This window comes from Myotis brandtii, unplaced genomic scaffold (assembly GCF_000412655.1).
Source record: "Myotis brandtii unplaced genomic scaffold, ASM41265v1 scaffold893, whole genome shotgun sequence".
Lineage (NCBI taxonomy): Eukaryota > Metazoa > Chordata > Mammalia > Chiroptera > Vespertilionidae > Myotis > Myotis brandtii.
The window spans coordinates 729073-741304 of record NW_005371660.1 but is presented as its reverse complement, the minus strand read 5'-3'; the positions used below and the strand labels follow the sequence as shown (position 1 = coordinate 741304).

Sequence of the window (12232 nt, the reverse complement as noted above, 5' to 3'; positions counted from 1 at the left end):
ACCCCACCGGTGCACGAATCTGTGCACCAGGCCTCTAGTGTGCATATAAGTTCTTTGGTTAATCTCTTCCTGCCCTCCTCCTGCCCCCATTCCCTCTAAGATTTGTCAGTCTGTTCCATGCTTCTATTTTTCTGGATCTATTTTGTTCATCAGTTTATTTTGTTCATTAGACTCCACATATGAGTGAGATCATGTAATACTTGTCTTTCTCTGATTGACTTATTTCGCTTAGCATAAAGACTCCACAGAAAGAGACACTAAAAAAACAATTCCATTGCAACAAAAATATAGGATATTAATATCCTTTCAAACAACCAAATCCAGCATTAGGCATTCTTTTTTCTCAATTCTTCCCTCATGCTAGAAAAGAGGACACGCACTCATGATTCTTGGCTTCGGGAAGACTTGCTGTCACTAGGTTAGCAAATACAAGTGCCCAATATATCTCTCAAGCCCTCGTAGGTACATAAGGAAGTAACATAGCTGTTGATTTTCAGTTATGATTATACAACTGGCAACTTCCTCATGAAATTACAAACAAAGCTCCACCCTCCACATAGCCAGTGTCAAGTCGCTGTGTCTCTGCCATACCTATGAGCCATGGGAAAGGCCTGAGTACATAAAAATTGAGGAATAGGAAACGGGGGTTTCTTAAACACCACCTTTTCTGTAAGTATTTCAACAATGAGACAGGTGCACTAGAGGCTGCAAGTAATGATCTCCCTTGGACATACACCTCTATCTCATTACCAGTGAAATGCTAGTTCATGGCTCAGACTTACCCAGAAGGGGCAAGATTCAAACATTTAAAGAATCTTTTGCAAGGACTACATCCTTATTCATCACCTTTGCCAGACAAGTGCACACAGAGCGCCTATTTTGAACAAATGAATAGATTTGTTGCATCATCTGCCCTAGTGTCATTAGTATTTTACGCAGCATCTGGGTGATCGTATGTAATGCCTTCCAAGTGCATTCATAGATGGGCAGGATATTCCAACTTCAGTCTTCTGTGAGCAGAGAAAGAGCAGTTTTCTTATAAAAGAAGCACTTGAACAGTCGGATCACATTGCTTCCCAGCCCTTTTCACTCTCCATTGCAATTGGGTATGCTACAAATGATTCATGAGGAAATCCACATATTTATGCAGGCAGCCGGCGGCTTGTGGGGAAGGGTTTAAGGCAAGCAGGGAATTTTGTGTGGAAATCAATTTTTTGCGGAAGTCGCTGTATTATGGACATTCAAGCAAGAGAAATTCCAGAGAGAAATTAACTGCTCAAGTAAGCCAGCTCCTTGAGGTGTGTATCTATAGTTACTAGGAAAAATAAGTGAGTTAACCCTTCAGGCAGCTCTTAAATATACATTAGCTATTGAGTGGGGAGAGTGAGAGAACTGAAACTAGGCCTTTAAAGACAGAATTCCTTACAAAATTGATTCACAAACCAGAACAAATCCCCCTCAAATTAAATGGGTGTTTCCAAAGGGTTTGTTTTCAGGGTTTTCCTGTGGGATATCCTAAACAAGAGTCTGGTCATAGGAAATTTCCAACATCGCCATAAGCATGGGTACTTGGAGCTCTGGAGGTAAGCTGACTCTCTCTAGCCTGAGGTTGACCGCAGAGCTGGATCCTTGAGGCAGATAACAAGAAATCCCTAGAAGGAGTCGAAGATGCAGATGCTGGAGCTGTCAAGGGAAGGCAGCTGGAAATAGAGTGCTCCAAGAGCCACAGGTGGGGCATGTGGAACCACCACCAAACCATTTCTGGAAAGCACAAAAAAGGCCCGTCTAAGGAGTGGACAGAGGAATATCACAAGTCCCCTGGAGACTCAGGAATATCAAGCATGAGTCTCACTAGCAAGTAAGCACACAGCTCAGGTTTTGCTTCTCCCTGGACTTGGTGTAGCTGCAGCCTGGCAGGGAAGCAGGGAGACCACTTGTGGCTATGAAAACTAAAAAGGAATATCACACTTGAAATTCCCTTGTACCACACAGGGTTAAAGGGGAGTCAACTGTAAAGATGACTGCTTGACCATCAAGGAAAATTCTGTGTGCTGTGGCTATGTGTTTGTTCCTAGATTCTGGGAATAATATCCGACCACAAACCTATTGCAAAGACTTAAGAATTAACTCTGTTTGTTCACTGCCTGCCCACCAGGCCAGATATTTCAAAGTCAGACTTATGTATGTGGGAGAGAGTTCAGGCTTTCAGGATTGGTTGCCCAGGCATTAGGAATAGGTTCATCTCTTCAAATCTAAACAAGGGCTTTAGTTTAGCTGATAGTATTGTCCCAATGTCAATTTCTTGATTTTGTTATTGATCTATGGTGGTGGTCACGGTTACATTATCATTGGGGGGAAACTGGGTGAAGGTCACGCAGGAGTGCCGTGTTGTATTTCTGCACCTTTTAATGAATATAAAATTATTTCAGAATTGGAAGTTTAAAATAGAAAAACCCTAATTAATGACAGTAATACCTAGCTTTTAAAAAAATATTTTTCCAGACTTTAAGAAAGCTGAAAAACAAGACAGGAGGAGGGGTAAAATAACTCTAAGCACACATAAGGCTTGACTGCATTCTCTTAAGGGTCAGTGTGACTCTAATTCCCTCACAGAGAGGAACATAAACTCACCACCCATACAACATTTCCTCAGAACAAAGAATGCCCCTTCACTATCAGAACAACCATGGAAGAAGGTAGTATTGTTATGCCACATCTCTTTCTGTTCCACATATCACACACACACCACATTGTGCTGTTATGATAGCCTATTATTATCCCTTTGGAATAAAGGTGTATTTCTAAAATATATTTCAATGTACTCTCTGTATTTTCCACATAGGGCACACTTAGTAAATACTAAATTACTGTTTGCTCAATAACTACAATGACCTTCATTGGCCCGAAAGGTCAACAGAAGTTCATAACTTTTAGGTGTTGCCATGTATGTCCAGTTATTAACTATGTCCTTGGTAATAGCTCATTCCAGACAACAGAATACAAAAGAGACAGCATAACACAATACCAGTGGCACAGCTGAGAAACTGGAATGGACTGTGCAGCATTTAACACTGAGAGATGAGTCCCACAGGGTTTAAATGTTGCCACAGATTAAACGTCTTATTTTTCAGACATCAAAATGATTGCGGGATCTTGGAATCTATTCCTTACTTTCCTCTTTCTTCCCACCTCACTCTTTGATTATGTAATGATACCTATATTCATTCATTCAATCATTCATTATATTTAATTCATTTGTATTGAGTAACTATTGTGTTTCAAACTTTGTGTTGGAGTCTAAAAGCTAACAAGCTAATGAAAAGAGAACTACAGAATTTTAAGCTCACTGAAGAAAATGTCAAGAACACACCTGATGACTATACTTAATCAATCTACACCGCCGGCTTAAACTGAAACCTCATTCTCAAAATATGTGCATTATACTTTTTTAAATTTTGTAAAGTGGACATAAGAGAATGAAAGTAAAGGAATGGAAATGAAAGTCATTCAATGGAGAACTAACAACTTGTTTTGCCTAAGTTTTTCTATTGCTGACTGAGCATTGTTTCACAGGGTAGACCGCAAACACTCAGGGGACCTATCAGCTTTTTAGATGGCCCTCTAGCTCTCTGCACCTATAGACCTATAGCCAGTTCACTTCTTCTTGGGGTTGACTAGTGGTCAAGACACCTGTCCAGGAGACTACCTACTACTCAATGAAGCAAAGTCAAATGGACAGAACCCCTGGCATTCAATACAGGATTTCGATACATTCCAGCTTATCCAAGAAGATGAGCTGGGAAACCCTGAGAGTCTTCACCTCTAGATATTTTAATGCAGTCAAGATGCTACTACCCAAGAAAGTATGCAGAAATGTAGTTCTTTAGGCTCCAAAGTTTGCTGCCGTAGCTGCGCAACCAGACCTGTAATCACCAACAAGTTAAATGCTGCTCTAATTGCTTTGGGTCTAAAGTTTGGTTTCCTTCAACCCATGCAGTTCTGCGTCCTTTCTCGCTGGCATATTAGCTGCCCCCATTAGGTACCTAAAATGGTGTGTAAGTGCTGTGCTTGGGGAAAAAAATGTAATTAAGAGTCTGGAGGAGGGTTGTGGAGATAACCATGACTTTTTTTAGGGGTTATTCAGCTTAAAGTAATTGAAAACAGATGATCAGAGAGAGACAGAGGCATTCATCTCTCAGTTCCTCAGAAACTTGGCATAATTGTGATAATACAGTAGAGGCTCAGAGGAGTGTCCTGGAAGAGTGGGATACCCATGGGATAAAATCATTGGAAACGGGGAAACTAAATGTCCTTCCCACTACTCTGACACAATTCCTCATTCATAGACTCTTGGTTAAGCTGTACTAGAAAATTTAATTTATTAACATGTTTAGAGAGAAATGAGAAATTTATCAAAAAGTAATAAGTTGCACTAAATAATGGGATAAAAAATCTAGTCCATCAGAGTACACTTCATTCATCCTAGAATCTGACATGCCTCCTACACCTCCTGACTTCACTGACCCTCAGTTTTGAACATTCTTAAAGGGCAATAATATGACTATATGAGTATCGTAAGATAGTAAAGATTAAATAGGTAATTAATACTGGAATTTAGACAAAAAATGGCACCCCCTCATATAGCTCAGGAAGATATGTTAGTTTGTATTAATTTAAGTAACCAGAAAAGAATCAGTATCTACTTTGCTTGATCCATATAGATATTGCTTCAAAGAGCATTCACAGGACTCTGAGAAATGATTACAGTTATCCTAAAGCACTTGTTTAACACAAAATCATAGTTTCTGAATACCAATATGCAGCAAGTAAACATTTTACCACACCATACCATTGATGACACAACTGCAAATAACTTACCTCTACAACATTGGTGGGGTTGCGGATATAGACACCAGATGGTGTCAACATTTCAGGACTGGAGAGTCCCTCAGCACCAGAGAAGTTAGAAAAAGTAAAATATATAAATAACTAGAGGACCGGTGGGGTCCCTTGGCCTGCAGGGCCTGCGGGGATCAGGCCAAAACCGACTGTCCGACATTCCCCGAGGGGTCCCAGATTGCAAAAGAGTGGTTCTTGGGTGATGCACCCGGGAATCGGGCTCCCTCCTCTCTGGTTCCGGGTGCATCACCAGAGAACCGCAGCTGCCAAGTCACCGCAGCTCAACAGCTCCTGCGTTGAGCATCTGCCCCCTGATGGTCAGTGAGCATCATAGCTACCAGTTGGAGTGTCTGCACCCTGGTGGTCATTGCGTGTCATAGCTACTGGTCAGCCAGTAGGCCAGTCGCTTAGGCGTTTATATATAGATACAAAACATTTATTATATTCAACGAATTTAAGCTATCTAGCATTCTTCTATCAGGCCTGTCTATAAAATATACGACAACTTAAATGGATTGTAATAAATTTTGAACCACTTTACAAATTTACCATTTTTCCTTCCAGGAATAGCCTCCCAAGGGATATATCTTGTCTCCACGTGTGTACCTAGGGACAAAAGATCATGTTACCTCAGTACATGTCAGGCCAGCCAAGAAAATGAGGGACAGTGAAATACTATTTCTTCTTTAGGGTGTGGCTTGTTTTGATTTTGTTTTTGTGATTTAATCTATGAACCAAAGAGATACAGATAATATGGACTTTTTAGTTCTCGAGTATCATGGATCAGAAGTTCACTTTAAATTTTAAAAAGAACAAAGAAATAGACCTACTATTTTACTTCTTAGCAAGAGTCTAAGTGACTGTCTCCACAATTAAATGCCACATGCCCTTGTGTCAGCTCCAGACCCATCCCTAGCTGTTTAAAGGACCACCAGCTATCTACATGCCCTTCCCTTTCCCTGGAAGATCTGAAATATCCTGGAGAAACAGGCTGGAGAGGACCAGACAGGTGTGAGCTGGGACCCTCACACCCAGACCATAAAGATTTGAAATAGAACAAAATAAAAGCATGGACTATGCTACAGAGAGAAATAGATTAGCCACTTGAGTGGCATCAATAGAAAAAAGGCCCAAAGACACCCAGCCTCACAGACCCCCTCTTTTCTAGCTCTTTAAGTATTTGGGCTTCCTTGTCACTTATGAGTCTGGATCTGCAAACTGGTTTTGCATGAAGTGAGTACTTTATCTATAAGGCATTATTCAATAAATATTCTAATTCCTTCACCTACACTACAATAGATATCAAGAGCAGCCAATTCACAATATCAAGCACTAAACGCAAAATTCCTCCTGTAGGTTTTCTTCCTTGCCTAATTAATGGCTAATCCATATATTTGTCTTCTCCTAAGATAATATTGTTAGGGTTCCTTTCTGAATTTTTGCTCCAACTTTCAGCAAAGTTTTCCCTTACATGGATAAAAATAAAGATAAACAAAATTAATCCTCCATCTGTTGGTCTGACTGCTCTGTAGCTGTCCTTTTTCAATTAAAAAATTCTCCTGCACCTGGTCACTTTTTTTCTGTCCAAAGCTCTTTGCCTTTTAGAGCTCGGATATGTTTTAAGGAAAGTTTATATGATCCATATTTTCTCTCTAAATAGTTTCCCTCTCAGGATTAGACCTTTTATAGCTTTTATCTTTAACAGATTGTTCTTAAATGAAACATGCACATTTTCCCACTAATGGTATCACAGAATTAATTTAAATATAAAACACTATTTAGCAAACACAGTTGTAATTTTACTTTCAGTGAAAACCTCGATTTGCTTTTTTATTCTGATATAACCAAAGACGCTTTGTTCATTAATTCATTCATTTATTTCAACAAATATAGCTACTATGCTCTAGTTAATGTGCTAAATGCTAAGGAAACAGTATTCACGTGAAATGTGATGGTAAAAACAGACATTAATTTGATTATTTGAAACATGATATGTAATTTTTAATCAATCAATAATGATTGGTGCTAAAAGAACTTAAATACAGAACCTTGTGAAGAAGGATAAGTAATATGAATAGAGGGGGGGAAAGCTTGTGCAAAGGTCCTGAGGCAAAAGAAAGTGTAGCCTTTTGAAAGAATTAGAATAAAAGAGATCAGTGTAGCTAAAGTAGAGAGAGAAAAAGGTCAAGAAAAGAGGCAAAATCAGGGAGGGAGTCCTTTAAGCTAGGTTAAGGATTTTGGAGTATATTCTAATGGCAATAAGACACTGTTAAATGGTTTTAAGGAGAGAAGTGATATAATGCAATTTGAGATTTTAAACCATAATTCTGTGTTCTGCAAGGGGAATAAATTTAAGAAGAAAAAAAGTGGATATAGGTGACCAGTTAGAAGGTTTTGAAACATGGGCTTCTTCAGCAAATCACAGGAGCAACTAAGAACAGAATTCAAGATTTTTAACTCCTTGTCCATCATCCAGACTTGAAATTCCATGAGATGCTACAAAAATATATTTATATGATGTATTTATTTGAATTTATTGTGAAAATTGCTGATAGTAAGTCTTAAAACTGCTTGTGTTCTGCAAGGGGAATAAATTTAAGAAGAAAAAAATGGATATAGGTGACCAGTTAGGTTTTGAAACATGGGTTTCATCAGCAAATCACAGGAGCAACTAACAACAGAATTCAAGATTTTTAACTCCTTGTCCATTGTCCAGACTTGACATTCCATGAGATGTTACAAAAACATATTTATATGACATATTTATTTGAATTTATTGTGAAAATTGCTGACACTAAGTCTTAAAACTGACCATTGTATAATTACTAACCTGTACTAAAATATCACCTTTAAATGATATGTTTTCTATTGGTAAAGCTTAGGTAGCCAATCACTTATAACTAAATTTAGAATGAGATATAAAGATGAATGAAACTAAATAAATTCAGTAAAGTGGTTTAGGGTCGACCTATGAACCGGGAGGTCCCAGTTCAATTCCCAGTTGTGGGCTCGATCCCCATTGTGGGGCATGCAGGAGGCAGCCAATCAGTGATTCTCTCTCATCATTGATGTTTCAGTCTCTTACTCCCTCTCCCTTCCTCTCTGAAATCAATGAAAATATATTTTTTTTAAAATAATAAATTTTTCACTGTCTGATGGAGGAAACTCACATTAAAATAGTAAAAATATACCATTTGGATAAATAAATTATAAATTCTAGAAAAATGAGTTTTGTATTATTCTAGGTAGTGAGAGACATATCAATGTCAAATGTTTAGAATAAAGGTTAGTTAGCCAATTAGAAAAATTACTTTGGTTAATGGAATAATTTGACTTTTAAATTGGGATTACCCAGAAAATTCTCAACTATAATGTCTCCATAGGTGGATGGTCTCCACCTTCCCTTTGAGCTCAGCTTCCCTGGTACCAGAGGTTCTCACATCACTCACCAAAAGTTAACCCATCCTATCCACTTATGCAGAAAACTCTACTGCTGCAGACTTTCCCTGACTCTAAATCACCATAATATTGCTACATCTGAACAACCAGTAAGTACTAATGTGTTTATAGAGCTATTATGGGTTAAATTTGGGGATTGGTAAACCTTTAAAAGTAGCAAGCATGTAAGAATTCCAGCACCTTCTAACTCTAGTGGCTGGGGGCAATTGCCCAATGGGTCATGCGTGCCTTCGGGGCATGAAACAATAAAAGATATTTGGCAAGCATGCCAAAAGTTTATAACCTGAGTTAATATGGCTGAAAGGCTCCTCAGATTTCGATCTCTTTGGAGATCATTTCCAAAGCAAGCTATAATATAACTAAGAACATTCTCCCACACAATGATGAAACTCGGGAAATGAGGATTTGGAATTAGAAATCAAATTTTAAAAATGGGCAACTCTACAAGGATAAGCAGGGTAGAATCCAAGGGTCAAATGTTAGAAAGGAAAAACATCTGAGAAAGAAAACAGTATGGCCAAACCACAAAAGAGTACATGGCTGTCAAGATTTCCATTGGCCATCATCTTTGGTATTTACTCTCATCACAATATGGTGGACAGCAGCTAAAGAGAAGTTAAGGGCCACGTGAAGACTACTGTTATGAACCAACCCTGATCTTTCAAAATTGCATCTGGCATGAAGAGATGTAGTCATTATTTCTTGAGCTATGAAGTAATAACTTTTAACTTGCTGGGCAATAATATTTAACTTGTTGGCCTAAGGTTTCCAGAGAGCCTCTTTTAAAAAAAATTAAATTTATATGGGTAACATTGGTAAATAACATTATATCACTTTCAGGTGTACATGATTATAAATTGACATCCGCAAAGCCAGAGGTTGACGTGAGGATCACAAGTCTCACAGTTGCATATGGCAGGTTTCTGAAGCTGAAGGGGTGGTACCCTAACTATGGTAAAACGAACTGGCATTTAGGAAATTCATCACAATGGCTCCATGGGTATATTTTATGGCCCCTAAATCAACTTATGTGAACTGGCTCAACAACGAATAAATATATATTTCAGGAATTATGCATTGTGCTGGAGATATAAAGATGAATGAAACTAAATAAATTCAGTAAAGTGGTTTAGGGTCGACCTATGAACCGGGAGGTCCCAGTTCAATTCCCAGTTGTGGGCTCGATCCCCATTGTGGGGCATGCAGGAGGCAGCCAATCAGTGATTCTCTCTCATCATTGATGTTTTGGTCTCTTTCTCCCTCTCCCTTCCTCTCTAAAATCAATGAAAATATATATTTTTTAAAATAATAAGTTTTTCACTGTCTGATGGAGAAAACTCACATTAAAATAGTAAAAATATACCATTTGGATAAATAAATTATAAATTCTAGAAAAATGAGTTTTGTATTATTCTAGGTAGTGAGAGACATATCAATGTCAAATGTTTAGAATAAAGGTTAGTTAGCCAATTAGAAAAATTACTTTGGTTAATGGAATAATTTGACTTTTAAATTGGGATTACCCAGAAAATTCTCAACTATAATGTCTCCATAGGTGGATGGTCTCCACCTTCCCTTTGAGCTCAGCTTCCCTGGTACCAGAGGTTCTCACATCACTCACCAAAAGTTAACCCATCCTATCCACTTATGCAGAAAACTCTACTGCTGCAGACTTTCCCTGACTCTAAATCACCATAATATTGCTACAACTGAACAACCAGTAAGTACTAATGTGTTTATAGAGCTATTATGGGTTAAATTTGGGGATTGGTAAACCTTTAAAAGTAGCAAGCATGCAAGAATTCCAGCACCTTCTAACTCTAGTGGCTGGGGGCAACTGCCCAATGGGCCATGCGGGCCTTTGGGGCATGAAACAATGAAAGATATTTGGCAAGCATGCCAAAAGTTTATAACCTCTGATGTCCCTTCCTTGGACACACACTTGCATTTTAACAGAGACCTATAGGGAATAATGTATTAACGTAGTGGTTTTTCAAACATTTTTTAATCACTGAACCTAGCCTATATAATAAAAGCCTAATATGCAAATTGTCCCCTCAGAGTTCGACTGCTCGCTATGACATGCACTGACCACCAGGGGGCCACACAGAACATGGCAGGCGTCGGCGACACAGCGCTGTCAGCCGGCAGCAGTGGAGGTGCTGCCAACCCTGATGGGCCTGGACAAGAGCAGGACCTCAGCGGGATGGTTTAGCAGGTGAGTGGGTGGCGCCAGGCCAAGGCAGGGTGCCAGGCGGGGCTGCAGGGCTGTGAGGCTGGGGGTGCAAGCTGGGACTGCAAGCCTGGGGGCACGAGCTGGGGCCCGATCCCCACAGGCCACCCCAAGGGACCCCACGCATGCATGAATCCATGCACCAGGCCTCTAGTTTTCAAATAAAACCTAATATATAAAAATAAATACATGTGCCCTAACTGGTTTGGCTCAGTAGATAGAGCGTCGTCCTGCGGACTGAATGGTCCCAGGTTCGATTCCGGCCAAGGCATGTACCTTGGTTGCGGGCACATCCCCGATAGGGGGTGTGCAGGAGGCAGCTGATCAATGTTTCTCTCTCATTGATGTTTCTAACTCTCTATCCTTCTCCCTTCCTCTCTCTAAAAAATCAATAAAATATATTTTATAAATAAATAAATAAATATCCAAGTGGCCCTGGGCAGAAAAAAAAAAGGTTCCCCACCCTTGGAAATGGACAGTGTGCATCAGGACTTAAGTTGTCCCCACCATGAACTGAAAGAAAAACATTCAAATTTTTCTCATTTATAAATGACCTATGATCATCAGATATGGTAGATGGGACTGTTCTTGTGATGACATCATAGGCAAAAATAAGAATGTCTATGGATAATCTGAGGAAAGATGGAGAGAGTGTGTTTGCCTCTGGAAAGGTTGAATTTGTGATATTAGTAGGCCCACCATATGAAAACGCTAGCAGGGGGGAACTGAACTGTGAGTCTCAGATATGGTCAGAATCTGCACTGAACAGTAATACAAACCAGGCAATGAATGAGTTGGCCAAGGGAGAAAGGGTGAAATAGGCTCAGTTCAGACTCAGGAGAAATAGTTATGTTGAAGGGAAGGAGGGAAGAAACAGACCTATTGTAACTGACCAAGGAAAGAGTTTGGAATTACTTGAGGCCCAAGAGATAACAGTATTGCCAGAGGACAGGGAAGACGGGAATCAGTTTACGCTGCCAAATGCTGGGAGATCAGGAAGGACGTGGACAGTCCCTGCAGGATTTGGAGATCGTGCCATCTGTGACATCTAAGGGAGAAAAATCAATAAAATATATTTTAAAAATAAATAAATAAATAAATAAATAAATAAATAAATAAATACATGTGCAGCTACTCTGAAGCAGAGGTTAGAGAAGGCAGATTAAGTACATTTTAGCAAGGGGGGTTTTAATTATGTGCAATTTATAACACATATGTGACTGCTATCCTCATTTATATTGGAGCTGGCCCCCACATCAAATATCCTGCATCCTTATAAGCACCAGGAGACCAAAAACGAGAGAGAGAGCGAAGAGCACAAAGATACTGATCATTCGTCATTTTTTAATCACTGAACCTAGCCTATATAATAAAAGCCTAATATGCAAATTGTCCCCTCAGAGTTCGACTGCTCGCTATGACATGCACTGACCACCAGGGGGCCACACAGAACATGGCAGGCGTCGGCGACACAGCGCTGTCAGCCGGCAGCAGTGGAGGTGCTGCCAACCCTGATGGGCCTGGACAAGAGCAGGACCTCAGCGGGATGGTTTAGCAGGTGAGTGGGTGGCGCCAGGCCAAGGCAGGGTGCCAGGCGGGGCTGCAGGGCTGTGAGGCTGGGGGTGCAAGCTGGGACTGCAA

General features: G+C 39.8%; 1 protein-coding gene across 1 annotated transcript in view; it reads right to left on the bottom strand.

The window, feature by feature from the left end:
* PKHD1 (polycystic kidney and hepatic disease 1 (autosomal recessive)) overlaps positions 1–12232 on the bottom strand; it is a 438226-nt gene that overhangs the window by 237471 nt on the left and 188523 nt on the right. The window contains exons 41-42 of the mRNA XM_014532447.1: positions 5441–5505; positions 4879–4947 (exon numbers count right to left, since the gene is read on the bottom strand). Coding sequence (XP_014387933.1) covers positions 4879–4947; positions 5441–5505 — 134 coding nt within the window. The remainder of the gene's footprint in view (positions 1–4878; positions 4948–5440; positions 5506–12232) is intronic.